Source organism: Oncorhynchus gorbuscha, linkage group LG02 (assembly GCF_021184085.1).
Source record: "Oncorhynchus gorbuscha isolate QuinsamMale2020 ecotype Even-year linkage group LG02, OgorEven_v1.0, whole genome shotgun sequence".
Lineage (NCBI taxonomy): Eukaryota > Metazoa > Chordata > Actinopteri > Salmoniformes > Salmonidae > Oncorhynchus > Oncorhynchus gorbuscha.
In genome coordinates, this window is record NC_060174.1 from 106,970,573 (window position 1) to 106,995,383 (window position 24,811).

Here is a 24,811-nt window from a genome sequence, read left to right on the forward strand (position 1 = left end):
GGTGTGAATCCCTGCTACACAACATCACATGTTATAAAGGCCTGGTGTTTGGTCAATGAATACATTAGCTGGGTTATGACTTGAGGTGTGTGTGGTGTGTGTGTGTGTGTGTGTGTGGTATGTGTGTGTATGTGTGTGTGTGTGACCTTGCGTTTGGCCTCTTCAAACAGACTCATGAGACTCTCCTTGGCAGTGAGGATGGGGTTGGAGGCAGCAAGGCTACGCATGTAGTAATACACTGCATCCAACTTCCTCTTCTAGAGAGAGGGGTGGGGGTGGGGGGAGAGGGGGAAAGGAGAGAGGGAGGGGGGGGAAGGAGAGAGAGTGGGGGGGTGGGAGAGGGGGCGAGGAGAGGGAGGAGAGGGGAAGGAGGGAGAGAAAGAGAAAGAGGGGGAGGAGAAGGAGGAAAAGAGAGAGAGAGCGAGAGAGGGAGGAAGGAGAGAGAAAGGGGAGAGAGAGCGAGAGGAGGGGAGGAAGGAGAGAGAAAGAGAGGGGGTAAGGAGAGGGAAAGGAGAAGGAGGAAAGGAGAGAGAGAGAGCGAGAGAGGGGGGAGGAAGGAGAGATTTGAGAAAAATGTGATATTTCTCTCAAATTCTTGGCTATACTGGCCACACACAAAAAAGTACAGTTCACCCCCTCCCTCCTTTTGTCACAACTCTCACCGTGTAAACAGCCAGCAGGGCCAGCTGGTTGTAAGGTCGTCCGTTCTTAGGAGCAATCTGCTGGGCCTTCAGGTACCAGCTAGACGGGAGGAGGAAGAGGATTGTGTCTGAGTCTCCTTCGCAAGAGAGACCTAAAGGAGTCTTATTTCATATGTACAACATTTTAACAACACTAGTCCCCCCCCCCCCCCGTACGATTTGTCAACAGACAGGAACACGGATAAGATGCTCTTCCCTGGTGGCCAAGGTACAGTACCTGCGGGCCTTGCCGTAGTTAGCCGAGTCGCTGGCTTGCTCTCGGTAACGGGCGATGTCCCCCTGACAGATCAAACACCGCTGGGCACTGATCAGAGCATACTTCACCTGGAGCAACACACATTAAACATGGTTAATTACACACACACTTCACCTGGAGCAACACACATTAAACATGGTTAATTACACACACACCTCACCTGGAGCAACACACATTAAACATGGTTAATTACACACACACTTCACCTGGAGCAACACACTGTAATACTGGTAAATACACGTAGGAACCGAGAGAATCTACAACGGGGGAAAACGAGGACAGAATCCAGACATTAAAATACGTTTTTTTAACTTGTCCATTTGGACAAATGAAATGTATATTCTGGTTGTCGAGCCTGTAGGGAAAAAACTAAAATGTATAAAACTATTTATCAAATTTTCCCGATTTTATCATAAGACAACTAACAGAATGCATCAGTGAGTTCGTATTTCCTGCAACTCTCTGAAGAGGCAACGAGAACGTCCCTGTCTGGTACTTCGTGTAGCCGTTAGCGATGATGCTAAGTAGACAAAGGCTTTTCCCAAAAAACATACATTAAATGTTGTTAACTACAAAGTAGCCTATGTTTACCTGCCAGAATGATATCGTGATTATTTTCCAAACTCTACCATCACATGTGCTTCAAAAACACTGCTAAATTAAAGGGTTACCCCACCCAGAAATAAAAAATGGATTATATTTTTCCCAGAAATCAGAAGTGGTCTCCTGATGTGGTATTTGATATTTTTATAGGGCCCTATACACACACAGTCTGAACACTCATCACATGTACACACACACAGTCTGAACACACACACAAACAGTAGTTGTGTCTTTCTGAACACACATCACGCAGACAGACAGACAGACAGACAGACAGACAGACAGACAGACAGACAGACAGACAGACAGACAGACAGACAGACATCACGCAGACAGACATCACGCAGACAGACAGACAGACATCACGCAGACAGACATCACGCAGACAGGCAGACAGACAGACAGACAGACATCACGCAGACAGACATCACGCAGACAGACATCACACAGACAGACAGACAGACAGACAGACAGACAGACAGACAGACAGACAGACAGACAGACAGACAGACAGACAGACAGACAGACAGACAGACAGACAGACAGACAGACAGACAGACAGACAGACAGACAGACAGACAGACAGACAGACAGACAGACAGACAGACAGACAGACAGACAGACAGACAGCGTGTTGTTACTTGCGTAGTGGACGTGGTCTGATGGCCATGCCGTCCATGTAATCCTCCAGTTTAAATTGAAACACCGTCTGAAGCTTCTGCAGCAGTGCATCAAAGAACACAGTCCCTGGGAAACAAACACAGTGCATCAAAGAATACCGTCCCTGGGAAACAAACACAGTGCATCAAAGAATACCGTCCCCTGGGAAACAAACACAGTGCATCAAAGAACACCGTCCCTGGGAAACAAACACAGTGCATCAAAGAATACCGTCCCCTGGGAAACAAACACAGTGCATCAAAGAATACCGTCCCCTGGGAAACAAACACAGTGCATCAAAGAATACCGTCCCCTGGGAAACAAACACAGTGCATCAAAGAATACCGTCCCCTGGGAAACAAACACAGTGCATCAAAGAATACCGTCCCCTGGGAAACAAACACAGTGCATCAAAGAATACCGTCCCCTGGGAAACAAACACAGTGCATCAAAGAATACCGTCCCCTGGGAAACAAACACAGTGCATCAAAGAACACCGTCCCACGGGAAATAAACACAGTGCACCAAAGAAAACCGTCCCCTGGGAAACAAACACAGTGCATCAAAGAATACCGTCCCCTTGGAAACAAACACAGTGCATCAAAGAACACCGTCCCCTGGGAAACAAACACCAAAATGATTAGCTCCATGAGGAAACACTAAGGCTGTTTCAAAATAGTTGCATGAAGTTGAACATGGTGTGTGTGTGTATACGCGGTGCGTGTTCAGTGTACGCGGTGTGTGTGTGTGTGTGAGTACCAGGCCACGCTCTTGTATGGCAGTAAGCCAGACGGCCAGCTCTGCCCCCTAAACAAAAAAAAAATCTGAATTCCGAGGCGCGCACTGAATAGGTTTGAATAATTGTCCACATTTACTTTACTTCAAGAAAGGTTACAAACAGCAAAAATCACCAACCTATGTCAATCCACTATCCCCCATAATAGAAACGTTTACCTAGGGGTGGATCTATTGATGTAATAACTAGCATGGGTTGCTAATATGACTATTGATGCAACAACTAGCACATGGTTGCTAATATGACTACTGATGTAACAACTAGCACGGGTTGCTAATATGACTACTGATGTAACAACTAGCATGGGATGCTAATATGACTATTGATGTAACAACTTGTAAGTCGCTCTGGATAAGAGCGTCTGCTAAATGACTTAAATGTTAAATGTAGCATGGGTTGCCAATATGACTATTGATTCAACAACTAGCATGGGTTGCTAATATGACTATTGATGTAACAACTAGCATGGGTTGCTAATATGACTATTGATGTAACAACTAGCATGGGATGCTAATATGACTATTGATGCAACAACTAGCACGGGTTGCTAATATGACTATTGATGTAACATCTAGCACGGGTTGCTAATATGACTATTGATGCAACAACTAGCACGGGTTGCTAATATGACTATTGATGCAACAACTAGCACGGGTTGCTAATATGACTATTGATGCAACAACTAGCACGGGTTGCTAATATGACTATTGATGCAACAACTAGCACGGGTTGCTAATATGAATATTGATGCAACAACTAGCACGGGTTGCTAATATGACTATTGATGCAACAACTAGCACGGGTTGCTAATATGACTATTGATGCAACAACTAGCACGGGTTGCTAATATGACTATTGATGCAACAACTAGCACGGGTTGCTAATATGACTATTGATGCAACAACTAGCACGGGTTGCTAATATAACTATTGATGCAACAACTAGCATGGGTTGCTAATATGACTATTGATGCAACAACTAGCACGGGTTGCTAATATGACTATTGATGTAACAACTAGCATGGGTTGCTAATATGACTATTGATTCAACAACTAGCATGGGTTGCTAATATGACTATTGATGCAACAACTAGCATGGGTTGCTAATATGACTATTGATTTAACAACTAGCATGGGATGCTAATATGACTATTGATGTAACAACTAGCATGGGTTGCTAATATGACTATTGATGTAACAACTAGCATGGGTTGCTAATATGACTATTGATGTAAAAACTAGCATGGGTTGCTAATATGACTATTGATGCAACAACTAGCACGGGTTGCTAATATGACTATTGATGCAACAACTAGCACAGGTTGCTAATATGACTATTGATGTAACAACTAGCATGGGTTGCTAATATGACTATTGATGCAACAACTAGCATGGGTTGCTAATATGACTATTGATGCAACAACTAGCATGGGATGCTAATATGACTATTGATGTAACAACTAGCATGGGATGCTAATATGACTATTGATGTAACAACTAGCATGGGTTGCTAATATGACTATTGATTCAACAACTAGCATGGGTTGCTAATATGACTATTGATGTAACAACTTGTAAGTCGCTCTGGATAAGAGCGTCTGCTAAATGACTTAAATGTTAAATGTAGCATGGGTTGCCAATATGACTATTGATTCAACAACTAGCATGGGTTGCTAATATGACTATTGATGCAACAACTAGCACGGGTTGCTAATATGACTATTGATGTAACATCTAGCACGGGTTGCTAATATGACTATTGATGTAACATCTAGCACGGGTTGCTAATATGACTATTGATGCAACAACTAGCACGGGTTGCTAATATGACTATTGATGCAACAACTAGCACGGGTTGCTAATATGACTATTGATGCAACAACTAGCATGGGTTGCTAATATGACTATTGATGCAACAACTAGCATGGGATGCTAATATGACTATTGATGTAACAACTAGCATGGGATGCTAATATGACTATTGATTCAACAACTAGCATGGGTTGCTAATATGACTATTGATGTAACAACTAGCATGGGTTGCTAATATGACTATTGATGTAACAACTAGCATGGGATGCTAATATGATTATTGATGTAACAACTAGCACGGGTTGCCCCTACACTCTAACCACTAGGCTACCTACCTCCTCTACACTCTAACCACTAGACTACCTGCCGCCCCTACACTCTAACCACTAGGCTACCTACCTCCTCTACACTCTAACCACTAGACTACCTGCCGCCCCTACACTCTAACCACTAGGCTACCTGCCGCCTCTACACTCTAACCACTAGGCTACCTACCTCCTCTACACTCTAACCACTAGGCTACCTGCTGCCTCTACACTCTAACCACTAGGCTACCTGCCGCCCCTACACTCTAACCACTAGGCTACCCTGCCGCCCCTACACTCTTAACCACTAGTTTACCCTGCCGCCCCTACACTCTAACCACTAGGCTACCTGCCACCCCTACACTCTAACCACTAGGTTACCTACCGCCCCTACACTCTAACCACTAGGTTACCTGCCGCCCCTACACTCTAACCACTAGGCTACCTACCGCCCCTACACTCTAACCACTAGGTTACCTACCACCCCTACACTCTAACCACTAGACTACCTGCCGTCCCTACACTCTAACCACTAGGCTACCTACCGCCCCTACACTCTAACCACTAGGCTACCTACCGCCCAACATTAGACATTAGCCTTTAGACGTTAATGTTAATTATACTACATTATATTTGTCAAGCATGACTGCCATTTGGACTATATATATATATATATATATATATATATATATATGTAATTTAAAAGTCTCATTAAAGTTTGCTGCATTTTCTGGAGCCTCCCAGCATCTGTGTGGACATGAGAGGCTGTAACCAATATGCATAGTCCATCACCTACTAGACTTGGACGGTATTCAGACTGCCATACCGACCTTCTGCCATACCAGGATATTCAGTAATAACGGCACTGAACACAAGGGGCGCTGTTTTCAAACCCCACTGATACTATGTAAATAAAAAAACATATGTAACCCGAAGGTTAGCAATGCTAACAAGTACGTGTCAAATATCATAAATAATGCTAACTAAATGCTAACGAACATTTTACACAGTCTCTAACCTAAACTATACAAGTAGTTAGCTGCTCGTCCCAGTTAGCTGCACAAAAAAATGCTAGTCCCAGTTAGCTGCACAAAACAAAACAACTATTAGACAGCAAGGCCTTTGATCCTGGAGGGGATTCTCTGCTGTTATCATGCAAATGCTTGATTTTGGAAGGAGCTCACCACTTAGCTAGGTAGCTAACTAGCTATTAAATTAGCACAACTGCAGCGCATTTAGCACATTCTAGACAGTTGACTTAATAGCTATAAGATATGTAGCTGGCAAACATTGAATTGCGAATTCCCTGCTGTAACTAGATCACCCGGAGCATACTGGACAATAGAGAGACTCACGAGGCTCCGGTCGTTGTATGTAAACAAACACCATGTGACTGGGGTCAACCAGGAAGCTTCATAATGAAACACGTGACATGAATAAAAATCAGCTTCTTATCTCCGAACGTATTGCACAAGTTGACAGCAGGTCAAGTAGCTTCAAATATAGATATTTATTTAAAAACGTCAAAGAAAAGGTTTCAACGGTATTGACAGGCAAATTATTTAAGGACAATTACATCCACTTTGATTTTTTTTAAATAGCAATTTCTAGTGTTTTTTCCCCCGTTTTTCTTAATAAATTTAAAATGGGATATTTTGGTTAATGGCCTCGAAGGCCAAATTCTATCGTGTATTCAGTGCGTCTACCTCGTCCAGCAGAGTGAGCAGCATGGGGGTGATGCGCAGGGTTGAGTCTCCGCTGGGGTCTTTGAGGAGCTGCCTGAAGTGCTCTATAACCTGGTAGAACACGTTCTTCCATAGAGCCTGGTCCAGGTTCTGACTGTCACTGAACTCTATGTCTGTTAGGATCACCCGCTCATACAGGGTCAACAGGTCAGCTCTGGGGGGAGGGTGAAAAGGAGACAAGACAGAAAGGAGCTTAGTCAGTTTTCAGATAAGTTGCAGCCCCCAGCATATTACCAAGTTGGAGCTCCCACCCTCAATCCATCCTACCCTGTCCCTCCACCCTACCCTGACGTCTCCTCCCTCCCTCCATCCTACCCTGTCCCTCCACCCTACCCAGACATCTCCTCCCTCCCTCCACCCTACCCAGACATCTCCTTCCTCCCTCCATCCTACCCTGTCCCGTCTCCTCCCTCCCTCCTACCTTGTCCCTACCTCTCTCCTACCCTATCCCTCTCCTCCTTCCCTCTCTTCTACCCTGTCCCTCTCCTCCTTCCCTCCATCCTACCCTGTCCCTCTCCCCCTCCCTGTCTCTCTCCTCCCTCACTCCTACCCTGTCCTTCTCCCACCCTCCCTCCTACCCTGTCATTCTCCCACCATCCTACCCTGTCCCTCTTCCCTCCATCCTACCCTGTCACTCCAATCTACCCTGTCCCTCTCTTCCCTCTATATCCTACCCTGTCCCTCCATCCTACCCTGTTCCTCTCTTCCCTCCATTCTACCCTGTCCCTCTCTTCCCTCCATACTACCCTGTCCCTCTTCCCTCCATCCTACCCTGTCCCTCTTCCCTCCATCCTACCCTGTCCCTCTTCCCTCCATCCTACCCTGTCACTCCATACTACCCTGTCCCTCTCTTCCCTCCATCCTACCCTGTCCCTCTCTTCCCTCTATATCCTACCCTGTCCCTCCATCCTACCCTCTCCCCCCTCTTCCCTCCATGCTACCCTGTCCCTCCATCCTACCCTGTCCCTCTCTTCCCTTCATATACTACCCTGTCCCTCCATCCAACCCTCTCCCCCTCTTCCCTCCATTCTACCCTGTCCCTCCATCCTACCCTCTCAAATCAAATCAAATCAAATTTATTTATATAGCCCTTCGTACATCAGCTGATATCTCAAAGTGCTGTACAGAAACCCAGCCTAAAACCCCAAACAGCAAACAATGCAGGTGTAAAAGCACGGTGGCTAGGAAAAACTCCCTAGAAAGGCCAAAACCTAGGAAGAAACCTAGAGAGGAACCGGGCTATGTGGGGTGGCCAGTCCTCTTCTGGCTGTGCCGGGTAGAGATTATAACAGAAAATGACCAAGATGTTCAAATGTTCATAAATGACCAGCATGGTCAAATAATAATAAGGCAGAACAGTTGAAACTGGAGCAGCAGCACAGTCAGGTGGACTGGGGACAGCAAGGAGCCATCATGTCAGGTAGTCCTGGGGCACGGTCCTAGGGCTCAGGTCCTCCGAGAGAGAGAAAGAAAGAGAGAATTAGAGAGAGCATATGTGGGGTGGCCAGTCCTCTTCTGGCTGTGCCGGGTGGAGATTATAACAGAACGTGGCCAAGATGTTCAAATGTTCATAAATGACCAGCATGGTTGAATAATAGTAAGGCAGAACAGTTGAAACTGGAGCAGGAGCATGGCCAGGTGGACTGGGGACAGCAAGGAGTCCTCATGTCAGGTAGTCCTGGGACATGGTCCTAGGGCCCAGGCCAGTTGAAACTGGAGCAGCAGCATGGCCAGGTGGACTGGGGACAGCAAGGAGTCATCATGTCAGGTAGTCCTGGGGCATGGTTCTAGGGCTCAGGTCCTCCGAGAGAGAGAAAGAAGGAGAGAAGGAGAGAATTAGAGAACGCACACTTAGATTTACACAGGACACCGAATAGGACAGGAGAAGTACTCCAGATAAACAAACTGACCCTAGCCCCCCGACACATAAACTACTGCAGCATAAATACTGGAGGCTGAGACAGGAGGGGTCAGGAGACACTGTGGCCCCATCCGAGGACACCCCGGACAGGGCCAAACAGGAAGGATATAACCCCACCCACTTTGCCAAAGCACAGCCCCCACACCACTAGAGGGAAATCTACAACCACCAACTTACCATCCTGAGACAAGGCCGAGTATAGCCCACAAAGATCTCCGACACGGTACAACCCAAAGGGGGGGGAAACCCAGACAGGCCGACCACAACAGTGAATCAACCCACCCAGGTGACGCACCCCCCAGGGACGGCACGAGAGAGCCCCAGCAAGCCAGTGACTCAGCCCCGTAACAGGGTTAGAGGCAGAGAATCCCAGTGGAAAAAGGGGAACCGGCCAGGCAGAGACAGCAAGGGCGGTTCGTTGCTCCAGAGCCTTTCCGTTCACCTTCCCACTCCTGGGCCAGACTACACTCAATCATATGACCCACTGAAGAGATGAGTCTTCAGTAAAGACTTAAAGGTTGAGACCGAGTTTGCGTCTCTGACATGGGTAGGCAGACCGTTCCATAAAAATGGAGCTCTATAGGAGAAAGCCCTGCCTCCAGCTGTTTGCTTAGAAATTCTAGGGACAATTAGGAGGCCTGCGTCTTGTGACCGTAGCGTACGTATAGGTATGTACGGCAGGACCAAATCAGAGAGGTAGGTAGGAGCAAGCCCATGTAATGCTTTGTAGGTTAGCAGTAAAACCTTGAAATCAGCCCTTGCTTTGACAGGAAGCCAGTGTAGAGAGGCTAGCACTGGAGTAATATGATCAAATTTTTTGGTTCTAGTCAGGATTCTAGCAGCCGTATTTAGCACTAACTGAAGTTTATTTAGTGCTTTATCCGGGTAGCCGGAAAATAGAGCATTGCAGTAGTCTAACCTAGAAGTGACAAAAGCATGGATTAATTTTTCTGCATCATCTCCCCCTCTTCCCTTCATATCCTACCCTGTCCCTCCATCCAACCCTGTCCCTCTCTTCCCTTCATATCCTACCCTGCCCCTCTCCCCTCCATCTTACCTGAGTTGAGCCATGCGGTCCAGTCCGTCAGCACTGAGTCTGTCTCTAGATAGGAGGTTGCTGAGTTGTAACTCCTGGCTGTCTGCAGCCCTCAGCTGTCTCCCCAGCTCTCCCCTGGCCTGCTGCTCCACCTCCTCTGGTGTCAGACCTGCTCCAGCCCCGGTCTGGTACCCCTGGCCCCTATACTCCCCATAAAACTGGGCTGGGTAAATGCCGTTGGAGGAGGGCATCTGGTAGGGGGTGGTAGGCATAGTGTGGTAGGGGTATGGGTAACGTGCATTAGGGTTGGCGTTGTAAGGGTAAGGGTTGTCAGAGTTCTGGTACTTGTAGAAGGCCATGGCTGCGGCCTCCTGCTGGGGGTAGAAGTGCTCCCCCTGGCGGACCGGGGGACTCCCTGCAGCCTCGTCGTCCGTATCCAGGAAGTGCAGCGCTCCGTAACCCCCGCCTGTTTGCAGGTACATGGGCTGCTGCTGCTGGAGAGAGGCATGCTGGGAGAGCCGGAGAGCGGGTTTCTGGTCGGGGTTGTTGGGATCCCAGAGTCGCCTTGTTCCTCCGCCCCTTCCTCCTCTCCCTAGTCCCGCCTCTTTTCCTCCTCGAATCCCACCAAACAGGAGCCTTGGCCTGGGCTCCGTCGGCAAATTGGAGAGGTCAGTGTGGGCGGGGAGGATGAGAATGCCCCTCTCCTTACCACGAGGCAGAGTGCCCTGCCTGAGGCGCCCCTGGGGGTCATCGCTGGGACCTGAGGTGGCATGGGAGGTACCTAACTGTTTGTCGCTCTGAGACACTTTCAGGAGCCCTCCTCTCCCTCCTCCTCTGTGCCCTCTTCCCCCTCTGCTCTCCTCCTCCCCTCTCCTCCACGGGGGGCTCAAGTACTCCTCTCCTCCATCTCTCCTCCTCTCCTCCAGTGAGTCTGTTGAGGAGTCTCTAGTGTTTCTCCTCCTGTTCGGTAGCTGACCTCCTCCTCCCTCTCCTCTGTCTCTCTCCCTGTGTCCCAGTCGGTCTCGTCGGGCCCTGTCCTCCCTCCGATCCTCCCCTTGTCCCAGTCCGTCCAGGCTGGCGCCACTACTGGCAGAACTGGTGCTGTAGGTGCGATTCCTGGGTCTTCTGATGTTTGACTTGGAGTTGTGCTTAGAGGAAGATGACGAGTGGTGGTGGTTGTTAGTGTTAGCCCTGCTCCTCTCACTCCTATCTCTGTTTCTCTGCATCTCTACGTTCCCGTCTTTCTCTCCATTCTTCTCTCTGTTTATATCTGAGGGTAGAGGTTGGGGTCTGTTGTTCCCTCTCTGGTTGTCTCTCTCAGTATCTCTATCCCTCTGTTTTTCTCTTCCCTTTGCTGGCTGTGCATCTGCAGGACGGTTCGCTTCCCTCTCTCCATCTTCTTCCGACGCTCTCCTGTCTCTCTCGGTCATCCCTCGCTCACCCTCTCCTCCTCCTCTTCTCCTGGAGTCCTGATTCTCCCCTTTCTCCCCTGCTCCTCTGTTCCTGCGGTTTCCCCTCTCTCTCTTCTTCTTCTCCTCCTCAGTCTTCTCGCATCCTTCATTTCCTCCTCCTACTCGTCCCTTGGCTCCACCTCCAGCTCTGCTCCTCCTGCCCTCACCGCTTGCCCTCCTCCTCCTCCTGCCTACTCCTTCCTCACCCTCTCCTCTCTTCCCCTCCTCTTCTCTCCCAGGTGGGGCAGTCACACAGAGTGTCTGTATCTTCCCAGTCAGGTTCTCTACTCCATGGTCTGAGACGGCTGCTTTCCCTGTTTCTCTCCTCCCCTGCCTTCTGCCTGTCTCTTCACCACCTCTGCCTTCTTCCTCTTTCTCTCTCCATACGACTGGTTCCCTCCTGGCTTGGCTTTCCTCTCTGACAGGATCAGGGGGACCAGGAGCAGGTTTCTCTGTCTCTCTTCCCTCTTCCCCCTGGGTGGTGGTGGTGCTTCTCCGACCCCCAGGCTGGTAGATCTCTCGGTCAGGTTTACGGGTCTTCCTGGTGGCCTTGGGAGAGCCAGGGGAACGCCCTGCTGGCTCTCTACCCCTCTGGTTCTTCCCTCTCACCTCATCCCTCTGTCTGGAGTTCTGTGGTCGGTTAGTTGAGCCTGACGGTCCCTTTGCACTACTGCTACTACTACTGTTGTTGTTGTTGTTGTCTGCTCTGGTGGTGTGGTGGTCACCTCTTCGAGTCCTCTGTTGTGCAGGCGCTCGAGAGCATCCACCCCGGTTTGATGTAAAACCTCCTCCACATTTCTCTCCTCCTCCTTTCGCCATCCCTCCATCTATACATCCAGGTTCAGTTGAAACTGTCTCAGCGGCAGCCATGTTGTGTCCTTCTTCCTCCTCCTGTGGCAGTGACATCACCAGTTCCGCCTCGGGGTCAGAGGTCATGGCTAACGGGTCTCCAGGGGAGATGACTACGCCGCCGTCCTCGCTGTCACGGCGACGGTTGCCGTGGCCAGCCCCGGGCGTGTAGCGCTGCAGGTCAGGGCGTTTTGACGGGTCGTTGCCGTGGTGACGCTGCTGTCGTTGGCCACGTCCCTCCTCTCCTCGCTCCTCTGGGACAGAGAGAGGGGTACGAAAGGGAGAGAAAGTGTTGGGAAAGAAATAGAGATGGGAGATATTAGTTGTGATTACTGACTTCTCAACAGAGACACACAAATCCGTTCTGAAGGTCAGAGCCCCTTCTCCTTCTCTCTTTCGCCCTCTCATTTCCACTCCCTCTATCCTCATTTCCACTCCCTACTCCCTCTATCCTCATTTCCACTCCCTCTATCCTCATTTCCACTCCCTCTATCCTCATTTCCACTCCCTCTATCCTCATTTCCACTCCCTCTATCCTCATTTCCACTCCCTCTATCCTCATTTCCACTCTCTCTATCCTCATTTCCACTCCCTCTATCCTCATTTCCACTCCCTCTATCCTCATTTCCACTCCCTCTATCCTCATTTCCACTCTCTCTATCCTCATTTCCACTCTCTCTATCCTCGTTTCCACTCCCTACTCCCTCTATCCTCATTTCCACTCTCTCTATCCTCATTTCCCCTCTCTCTATCCTCATTTCCACTCTCTCTATCCTCATTTCCACTCTCTCTATCCTCATTTCCACTCCCTCTATCCTCATTTCCACTCCCTCTATCCTCATTTCCACTCCCTCTATCCTCATTTCCACTCTCTCTATCCTCATTTCCACTCCCTCTATCCTCATTTCCACTCCCTCTATCCTCATTTCCACTCCCTCTATCCTCATTTCCACTCTCTCTATCCTCATTTCCACTCTCTCTATCCTCATTTCCACTCTCCCTCTATCCTCATTTCCACCCTCTATCCTCATTTCCACTCCCTCTATCCTCATTTCCACTCCCTCTATCCTCATTTCCACTCCCTCTATCCTCATTTCCACTCCCTCTATCCTCATTTCCCTCTCTCTATCCTCATTTCCACTCCCTCTATCCTCATTTCCACTCCCTCTTCCTCATTTCCTTTCTCAGTCTCCTCTATCCTCATTTCACACAGCAGGATCCTAAGAGAGACTCTCTCTATCAGGAAGAACAGTCTGATAACAATCTGGGTAAAATCCCATGAACTTGGGCTAGGATCAATACGTTGAGACTATCCTCAGTTTGAGAGGGTCAATCCTCGTTTCCACTCTCTCTATCCTGTTTCGTTATCCAGACCCCTGTCCAGATGTCCCGATCATTTTGTGACGTGTCTGCACTCCCTCTCGTGCATCCTCATTTCTCTCTCTATCCTGGGACAACAACAACAACAACAACAACAACAGTGAAGAGGGAAGCAACAACAACAACAACAACAACAACAGTGAAGAGGAAAGCAACAGCAACAACAACAACAGTGAAGAGGAAAGCAACAACAACAACAACAACAACAGTGAAGAGGAAAGCAACAACAATAACAACAACAACAATAGTGAAGAGGAAAGCAACATTTCCACAACCTCAACAGTGAAGAGGAAAGTTCAACAACAACAACAACAACAGTGAAGAGGAAAGCAACAACAACAACAACAACAGTGAAAGAAAGTCAATAACAACAACAACAACAGTGAAGAGGGCTAGGATCAACAACAACAACAACAGTGAAGAGGGTCAACAACAACAACAACAACAACAGTGAAGAGGAAAGACCCCAACAACAACAAGTGCCGATCATTTTGTGACAACAACAACAACAACAACAACAGTGAAGAGGAAAGCAACAACAACAACAACAACAACAACAACAACAGTGAAGAGGAAAGCAACAACAACAACAACAAAACAACAGTGAAGAGGAAAGCAACAACAACAACAACAACAACAACAACAGTGAAGAGGAAAGCAACAACAACAACAACAACAACAACAGTGAAGAGGAAAGCAACAACAACAACAACAACAGTGAAGAGGAAAGCAACAACAACAACAACAACAACAACAACAACAACAACAACAGTGAAGAGGAAAGCAACGACAACAACAACAACAACACTGTGAGGACCGAGGTGATGGGAGACCATTCCATTGGTCCTTAAGTCAAATCTCCACACACCTGGATCACCGGGCCATGCAAAACAAACTCCACCCATATTACATAGCCATCCTACCATGATAGAAATCAAAAAGATAATTATATCATTATTATTTTGTATATTAAGTCCATATTCTGGGCCTCTGTCCTCTTTTGGTATTTCTGCACATAATACTCGGCACCACTAAAAAGCAGCTCACTGTTTGCGTCAACATTTCTTTCCTACAATAACTGAGAAACGCAAGGCAGGATCAACTAGGGAAGTGTGAGCGTGTATTACCATGTTATAAGTGGTGTATTGCCCAGCATAAGTGGGTAAGATCAGTCAGTCCAACAGGGGAGTCTCCAATTTAAGGTCCTGGAAAAGCTACTGGGTAGGTGAGCAGGGTTTAGTTCCAGCCCTACTCAAACACACCTGTTCAGCTCATCATGGCCCAGACTCTGAGACTGAAGATCATGATTGTCAGATTAAAAAAAATTTTTTTTAAACAGGTACCTTAGTGATGGCCTAGAATAAAACATATTCTCCATGACCACCGGAGTGGCCTCATCAATGATAATTTAGGAAAGATGTGTGTATATATATATATATATATATATATATAGATGTGTGTGTAGCTAGTTAGTTTGGGGAAAGCTCCACCAGTGTGGTTGCCATAGTGCTATACTTAGTTAAAAATATATATATATATATATAAAATAACGCAAAACAAAACATTATTCCCAACTTGTGTCCGCTAACTAACTAGTTCAACTATACACTTTCGGCAGCCTTCTTCCACAACAACAACGTTAACTGCGGCCTGTAAGAGAAAAGCCACAATAGTGTTGTTGTATTTGGGGGTAAAACCGACCACTGCAGCCGGTGGGGAACCTCGGTCTACGGGGACATGAACCGACCGACACCTCGGTCGTGAGACTCCGGAGGGGTGAGTGAGTCCCCTGGACGGAGGAGGAGGAAGAGGAGGAGGAGGAGGAAGACGAGGAGGAGGAGGAGGAGGAGGAAGGGTGTTTTGAAAACAAAATACCACATGATGATTCTAGCTGCCATTACATCGGATAGCTAACGTTAGCTAGCAAGCTAACTACTTCGTTTCCGTTTATACGTTGTGTTACACCCTCGTTGTTGTTGTTGTTGTTCTCTTTCGTGGTTTATAAAACGATACCAGTCGGTTGATCGCTCTCACCTCTGTCGTCGTGGTTGGTCAAAGACGAGGCTTCAGCTCGCAGCTCCGCAGCTGAAATCCGAACTCGGTCTAGTTCGTCCGCCATCTTTGTTTCTGTGTTCACACACACACACACACACACACACACACACACACACACACACACACACACACACACACACACACACACACACACACACACACACACACACACACACACACACACACACACACACACACACACACACACACACACACACACACATTACACACACACATTATATACACACACACACACATATTACACACACACACATTACACACACATATTACACACACACACATTATATACACACACACATTATATACACACACACATATTACACACACACACATTACACACACACATATTACACACACACACATTACACACACACATATTACACACACACATATTACACACACACATATTACACACACATATTACACACACACACATTATATACACACACACATTATATACACACACACACATATTACACACACACACATTACACACACACATTATATACACACACACATTATATACACACACACACATATTACACACACACACATTACACACACACATTATATACACACGCACACAAGAGTAGCGCGTTGAGAAACCCACCTGTGTAACATTCTGTGTCGCCTCCAGTGTCAGTAGTCAAGCTGGAACTGTGTCACATTGCGGTTTGTTGTTGTTGTTGTTGTTGTTGTTGTTTTTACGAAGTGAATTTGGATAAATATGAATTAAAAATGTTTTAGTTAAGATGCCGAAACAAGGCATAGGTAGGCCAACAAAAAAATAAACTACCATTTGTACTAGCCTACAAAACAAATCAGGCCATTGCCCAAAGTGATCTGACTTGCAATCCTTTTTAAACGATTTTGGAAAATGTTAAGATTATATAAAAAAATATATTATTATTTAAAAATCGTTTACTTTAGTTCTACTTCTTGTGAGATCGATAGGCTATTTAGTCGACTTTAGCAGTGGCCAAACAGCTCGTCAGACGAAGCAATAACAGAGGGTGCGTTCGTAAACTCATTAATTATTCAGCGAATTTTCGAACGCACCGGAGAGGAAGCGGGAGGTACAACCCCCTCCAGCAGCTGGCGTTGCTTCGCGCACCAAGCAAGGAGTTTTTATAATGGTCAATGACTGTCGAATTTGGTCACCCCCCGCAACTAAACATTTTTACCGGTTGTTTTGCTACGTAAGGTTTATTTGATCGAATAGAAGTAATATAATATATATATATATATAATATATATATATATATATATATATATAAAATATATAAAAATATATAATATATAGTCTCGTAATGCTTAAGTTCTTACGAGTGTACTGATATAACTAGTACAGGTGACACCCCAGCAACTTTGAGGAAAAAAACACTTAAAAAAAAAACTTAACTATGCAAGTTAAATTCTTATTTTCAATGACAGCCTAGGAACAGTGGGTTAAGTGCCTGTTCAGGGGCAGAAAGACAGATTTGTACCTTGTCAGCTCGGGGATTCAAACTTGCAACCTTCCGGTTACTAGTCCAACGCTCTAACCACTAGGCTACCTGCCACCTCTACACTCTAACCACTAGGCTACCTGCCCCCCTACACTCTAACCACTAGGCTACCTGCCGTCCCTAAACTCTAACCACTAGGCTACCTGCCGTCCCTAAACTCTAACCACTAGGCTACCTGCCGTCCCTAAACTCTAACCACTAGGCTACCTGCCGTCCCTACACTGTAACCACTAGGCTACCTGCCGTCCCTACACTCTAACCACTAGGCTACCTGCCGTCCCTACACTGTAACCACTAGGGTACCTGCCACCCCTACACTCTAACCACGAGGCTACCTGCCGTCCCTACACTCTAACCACTAGGCTACCTGCCGCCCCTACACTCTAACCACTAGGCTACCTACCGTCCCTACACTCTAACCACTAGGCTACCTGCCTCCTCTACACTCTAACCACTAGGCTACCTGCCGCCCCTACACTCTAACCACTAGGCTACCTGCCGTCCCTACACTCTAACCACTAGGCTACCTACCGCCCCTACACTCTAACCACTAGGCTACCTGCCTCCTCTACACTCTAACCACGAGGCTACCTGCCGCCCCTACACTCTAACCACTAGGCTACCTGCCGCCCCTACACTCTAACACTAGGCTACCTGCCACCACTCTAGGCTACCTGCCCCCCTACACTCTAACCACTAGGCTACCTGCCCCCTACACTCTAACCACTAGGCTACCTGCCCCCCTACACTCTAACCACTAGGCTACCTGGTCCCTACACTGTAACCACTACCTGCCACCCCTACACTCTAACCACTAGGCTACCTACCGCCCCTACACTCTAACCACTAGGCTACCTACCGCCCCTACACCCTAACCACTAGGCTACCTACCGTCCCTACACTCTAACCACTAGGCTACCTGCCTCCTCTACACTCTAACCACTAGGCTACCTGCCGCCCCTACACTCTAACCACTAGGCTACCTGCCGTCCCTACACTCTAACCACTAGGCTACCTGTCCCTAAACTCTAACCACTAGGCTACCTGCCGTCCCTAAACTCTAACCACTAGGCTACCTGCCGTCCCTACACTGTAACCACTAGGCTACCTGCCGTCCCTACACTCTAACCACTAGGCTACCTGCCGTCCCTACACTGTAACCACTAGGGTACCTGCCACCCCTACACTCTAACCACTAGGCTACCTGCCGTCCCTACACTCTAACCACTAGGCTACCTGCCGCCCCTACACTCTAACCACTAGGCTACCTACCGTCCCTACACTCTAACCACTAGGCTACCTGCCTCCTCTACACTCTAACCACTAGGCTACCTGCCGCCCCTACACTCTAACCACTAGGCTACCTGCCGTCCCTACACTCTAACCACTAGGCTACCTACCGCCCCTACACTCTAACCACTAGGCTACCTACCTACCTGCCGCCCCTACACTCTAACCACTAGGCTACCTGCCGCCCCTACACTCTAACCACTAGGCCACCCCTACACTCTACCTACCTGCCGTCCCTACACTCTAACCACAGGCTACCTGCCCCCTACACTCTAACCACTAGGCTACCTGCCCCCTACACTCTAACCACTAGGCTACCTACCGTCCCCACTGTAACCACTAGGGTACCTGCCACCCCTACACTCTAACCACTAGGCTACCTACCGCCCCTACACTCTAACCACTAGGCTACCTACCGCCCCTACACCCTAACCACTAGGCTACCTACCGTCCCTACACTCTAACCACTAGGCTACCTGCCTCCTCTACACTCTAACCACTAGGCTACCTGCCGCCCCTACACTCTAACCACACTACCTGCCGTCCCTACTCTAACCACTAGGCTACCTACCGCCCCTACACTCTAACCACTAGGCTACCTGCCTCCTCTACACTCTAACCACTAGGCTACCTGCCGCCCCTACACTCTAACCACTAGGCTACCTGCCGCCCCTACACTCTAACCACTAGGCTACCTGCCGCCCCTACACTCTAACCACTAGGCTACCTACCGCCCCTACACCCTAACCACTAGGCTACCTACCGTCCCTACACTCTAACCACTAGGCTACCTACCGCCCCTACACTCTAACCACTAGGCTACCTACCGCCCCTACACCACAACCACTAGACTACCTGCCCCCCTACACTCTAACCACTAGGCTACCTACCGCCCCTACACTCTAACCACTAGACTACCAGCCCCCCTACACTCTAACCACTAGGCTAACTTTTTAATTACATTTCATTATATTTCATTATAGCACAACGGTTTGATTTGTCTAATCTTAGCAATTTCTTCTCAGCTAGCTACATAGCCGTCTTTGTATCAAAGATATTTGCGTAATTATCGTATTTCGCCGTCCTAACGTAGTCTTCACTATCCAGCTAGCCAGCTAGCTAACGTCCACTGATTAGCTGCACTGGGAAAACTATTACACTCAACTGAACGACTTGATTAGTGTAGTGTTAGCTAGCTACATAGCTGTCTTTGCTGTCTTCGTATCTTCGTATCCAAGATAATTGTGTTGTTTAGGTTTAGAGTGTGTAGTCTTAGAGTGATTATCTTAATTTACCGAGGTTAGCTAGCCAGCTATTTGTCGTCCTTAACGTAGGAGACTCTGCTAGCTAGCCAACGCTAGCCAACGTCTTCTGAATAGAACTCAACAACCCGGTCGCATTCACAGGTAGTATCACATTTTCACTTCATTTCATTACAGTACAACGGTTTGATTTGTTTGATCGTAGCTAGCTACATAGCTAGCTATAGCCGTCTTTGTATCAAAGATAATTGTGTAGTCTAGAGCGATTTTCTAGGTTAGCTAGCCAGCCATTGTCGTTCTTTTAACGCAACGTAACGTAAACAACACTGCTAGCTAGCCAGCTAGCCCCGAATAGCAACACTGCAGAAACTATTACACTCAACGGAACGACTTGATTAGTGTAGTGTCAACAACGCACCCACTGCCAGCTAGCCTACTTCAGCAGTACTGTATCATTTTAATCATTTTAGTCAATAAGATTCTTGCTACGTAGCTTAACTTTCTGAACATTCGAGACGTGTAGTCCACTTGTCATTCCAATCTCCTTTGCATTAGCGTAGCCTCTTCTGTAGCCTGTCAACTATGTGTCTGTTTATCCCTGTTCTCTCCTCTCTGCACAGACCATACAAACGCTCCACACCACGTGGCCGCGGCCACCCTACTCTGGTGGTCCCAGCGCGCACGACCCACGTGGAGTTCCAGGTCTCCGGTAGCCTCTGGAACTGCCAATCTGCAGTCAACAAGGCAGAGTTCATCTCACCCTATGCCTCCCTCCAGTCCCTCGACTTCTTGGCACTGACGGAAACATGGATCACCACAGACAACACTGCTACTCCTACTGCTCTCTCTTCGTCCGCCCACGTGTTCTCGCACACCCCGAGAGCTTCTGGTCAGCGGGGTGGTGGCACCGGGATCCTCATCTCTCCCAAGTGGTCATTCTCTCTTTCTCCCCTTACCCATCTGTCTATCGCCTCCTTTGAATTCCATGCTGTCACAGTTACCAGCCCTTTCAAGCTTAACATCCTTATCATTTATCGCCCTCCAGGTTCCCTCGGAGAGTTCATCAATGAGCTTGATGCCTTGATAAGCTCCTTTCCTGAGGACGGCTCACCTCTCACAGTTCTGGGCGACTTTAACCTCCCCACGTCTACCTTTGACTCTTTCCTCTCTGCCTCCTTCTTTCCACTCCTCTCCTCTTTTGACCTCACCTTCTCACCTTCCCCCCCTACTCACAAGGCAGGCAATACGCTCGACCTCATCTTTACTAGATGCTGTTCTTCCACTAACCTCATTGCAACTCCCCTCCAAGTCTCCGACCACTACCTTGTATCCTTTTCCCTCTCGCTCTCATCCAACACCTCCCACACTGCCCCTACTCGGATGGTATCGCGCCGTCCCAACCTTCGCTCTCTCTCCCCCGCTACTCTCTCCTCTTCCATCCTATCATCTCTTCCCTCTGCTCAAACCTTCTCCAACCTATCTCCTGATTCTGCCTCCTCAACCCTCCTCTCCTCCCTCTCTGCATCCTTTGACTCTCTATGTCCCCTATCCTCCAGGCCGGCTCGGTCCTCCCCTCCCGCTCCGTGGCTCGATGACTCATTGCGAGCTCACAGAACAGGGCTCCGGGCAGCCGAGCGGAAATGGAGGAAAACTCGCCTCCCTGCGGACCTGGCATCCTTTCACTCCCTCCTCTCTACATTTTCCTCCTCTGTCTCTGCTGCTAAAGCCACTTTCTACCACGCTAAATTCCAAGCATCTGCCTCTAACCCTAGGAAGCTCTTTGCCACCTTCTCCTCCCTCCTGAATCCTCCTCCCCCCCCCCCTCCTCCCTCTCTGCAGATGACTTCGTCAACCATTTTGAAAAGAAGGTCGACGACATCCGATCCTCGTTTGCTAAGTCAAACGACACCGCTGGTTCTGCTCACACTGCCCTACCCTGTGCTCTGACCTCTTTCTCCCCTCTCTCTCCAGATGAAATCTCGCGTCTTGTGACGGCCGGCCGCCCAACAACCTGCCCGCTTGACCCTATCCCCTCCTCTCTTCTCCAGACCATTTCCGGAGACCTTCTCCCTTACCTCACCTCGCTCATCAACTCATCCCTGACCGCTGGCTACGTCCCTTCCGTCTTCAAGAGAGCGAGAGTTGCACCCCTTCTGAAAAAACCTACACTCGATCCCTCCGATGTCAACAATTACAGACCAGTATCCCTTCTTTCTTTTCTCTCCAAAACTCTTGAACGTGCCGTCCTTGGCCAGCTCTCCCGCTATCTCTCTCTGAATGACCTTCTTGATCCAAATCAGTCAGGTTTCAAGACTAGTCATTCAACTGAGACTGCTCTCCTCTGTATCACGGAGGCGCTCCGTGCTGCTAAAGCTAACTCTCTCTCCTCTGCTCTCATCCTTCTAGATCTATCGGCTGCCTTCGATACTGTGAACCATCAGATCTTCCTCTCCACCCTCTCCGAGTTGGGCATTTCCGGCACGGCCCACGCTTGGATTACGTCCTACCTGACAGGCCGCTCCTACCAGGTGGCATGGTGAGAATCTGTCTCCTCACCACGCGCTCTCACCACTGGTGTCCCCCAGGGCTCTGTTCTTGGCCCTCTCCTATTCTCGCTATACACCAAGTCACTTGGCTCTGTCATAACCTCACATGGTCTCTCCTATCATTGCTATGCAGACGACACACAATTAATCTTCTCCTTTCCCCCTTCTGACGACCAGGTGGCGAATCGCATCTCTGCATGTCTGGCAGACATATCAGTGTGGATGACGGATCACCACCTCAAGCTGAACCTCGGCAAGACGGAGCTGCTCTTCCTCCCGGGGAAGGACTGCCCGTTCCATGATCTCGCCATCACGGTTGACAACTCCATTGTGTCCTCCTCCCAGAGCGCCAAGAACCTTGGCGTGATCCTGGACAACACCCTGTCGTTCTCAACCAACATCAAGGCGGTGGCCCGTTCCTGTAGGTTCATGCTCTACAACATCCGCAGAGTACGACCCTGCCTCACACAGGAAGCGGCGCAGGTCCTAATCCAGGCACTTGTCATCTCCCGTCTGGATTACTGCAACTCGCTGTTGGCTGGGCTCCCTGCCTGTGCCATTAAACCCCTTCAACTCATCCAGAACGCCGCAGCCCGTCTGGTGTTCAACCTTCCCAAGTTCTCTCACGTCACCCCGCTCCTCCGTTCTCTCCACTGGCTTCCAGTTGAAGCTCGCATCCGCTACAAGACCATGGTGCTTGCCTACGGAGCTGTGAGGGGAACGGCACCTCAGTACCTCCAGGCTCTGATCAGGCCCTACACCCAAACAAGGGCACTGCGTTCATCCACCTCTGGCCTGCTCGCCTCCCTACCACTGAGGAAGTACAGCTCCCGCTCAGCCCAGTCAAAACTGTTCGCTGCGCTGGCCCCCCAATGGTGGAACAAACTCCCTCACGACGCCAGGACAGCGGAGTCAATCACCACCTTCCGGAGACACCTGAAACCCCACCTCTTTAAGGAATACCTAGGATAGGATAAGTAATCCCTCTCACCCCCCCCCCTTTAAGATTTAGATGCACTATTGTAAAGTGACTGTTCCACTGGATGTCATAAGGTGAATGCACCAATTTGTAAGTCGCTCTGGATAAGAGCGTCTGCTAAATGACTTAAATGTAAATGTAATCTCTCTCGGACAAGGTGACTTTTATCAATATATTAATCTCTATTTATTCTCAGATTCCAAAATGCTTATGGAGAAAATATAGAGACCAGAGTGCTAACCATTACCCGATAGATAGAACCTGATGCCGATTGATGGCTTTGGTGAAGTCCAGTGTGAATCTTGTCGGCTTCTTGCCTAAGATAAAATGGTTGGGTGGTAAGTGAAGTGAGGTTGACTTTGTCTACCGTTTTAGATACTGAAATGCGAGTAAATGTTTTTTTTTTAATATGTAAAAATAAGCTCTGTTTTAGTACAAATTATAAGTCATATTTTCTCATTCTCTATACCAAGGCTCTTTTTACATCATGCATTTTATCCCACGTCGATCTTCAGTTTTATGTTCCTTCCATGTCTTTTTCATTGTTTTCTTCTCATCTCTTCCTTTCTCTCCACCTCTTACATTTTTATACCCCTTTTCGCCCCAATTTTGTGATATCCAATCGGTAGTTAGTCTTGTCCCATCGCTGCAACTCCCATACGGACACGACCCAGCCGAGACACGACCCTGCCGAGACACGACCCTGCCGAGACACGACCCAGCCGAGACACGACCCAGCCGAGACACGACCCAGCCGAGACACGACCCTGCCGAGACACGACCCAGCCAAGCCACACTGCTTCTTGACACAATGCTCGCTTAACCCGTAAGCCAGCCGCACCAATGTGTTGGAGGAAACACCGTACACCTGGCCGACCGTGTCAGCATGACCTGCACCCTGGTCCGCCGCAGGAGTCGCTAGTGCGCAATGGGACAAGAACATCCCTGCCGGACAAACCCTCCCCTAACCCGGATGCGCTGGGTCAATTGTGTGCCGCCCCATGGGCCTCCCGGGCGCGGCTGGCTGCGACAGAGCCTGGATTCGAACCAGGAAGTAGTGTAACCTCACTTTAGACCACTGCGCTATTCGAGAGGCCATCTCTTTAACTTCCCCCATCTCTCTCTCTCTCTCTCTCTCTCTCTCTCTCTCTCTCTCTCTCTCTCTCTCTCTCTCTCTCTCTCTCTCTCTCTCTCTCTCTCTCTCTCTCTCTCTCTCTCTCTCTCTCTCTCTCTCTCGATATTACAAAGATGTGTGTACGGAGAGGAAATGGGGCCTGTGAGTCATCCAATGAGTCATGCGGTGTGTTAAGAATGACATAGTAAATATAACAAACAAAACACACACACGGCTGTAATGGCTTTGTTGGCAATGCTAGAGTGAGTGAGTGAATGGCATATTTAGCTTACTGCTCCTGCTCATCTTTAATATGCAGTTACAGACATTGACCAGCAGGTGTCAGTATCTATTGGATATGATTAAGTGAGTCTCAAAGTCCTGGCTGGCAATGCTCAAACACACTGCAGCTTCCAGCATCCTCTTACGATCTCTGGACGATCTCTATAATCACAAATTAGCCTTCTTCTCCTATAGCTCCCCCCACCAGCCCCCTCTGGTTGTTTGTCCCCTCTCTCCATC

General features: G+C 48.5%; 1 protein-coding gene across 1 annotated transcript in view; it reads right to left on the reverse strand.

Moving 5' to 3' along the window:
• The window catches only part of smg6 (SMG6 nonsense mediated mRNA decay factor), a 45,104-nt gene extending 29,450 nt beyond the window's left edge, over positions 1 to 15,654 (reverse strand). Inside the window, 8 exon segments of the mRNA XM_046330495.1 lie at positions 147 to 257; positions 663 to 741; positions 919 to 1,025; positions 2,189 to 2,307; position 5,449; positions 6,839 to 7,031; positions 9,856 to 12,388; positions 15,549 to 15,654. Of these exon segments, the coding sequence (XP_046186451.1) occupies positions 147 to 257; positions 663 to 741; positions 919 to 1,025; positions 2,189 to 2,307; position 5,449; positions 6,839 to 7,031; positions 9,856 to 12,388; positions 15,549 to 15,633 (3,228 nt within the window). The 5' untranslated portion in view covers positions 15,634 to 15,654.
• Positions 15,655 to 24,811: the final 9,157 nt, after the last annotated feature.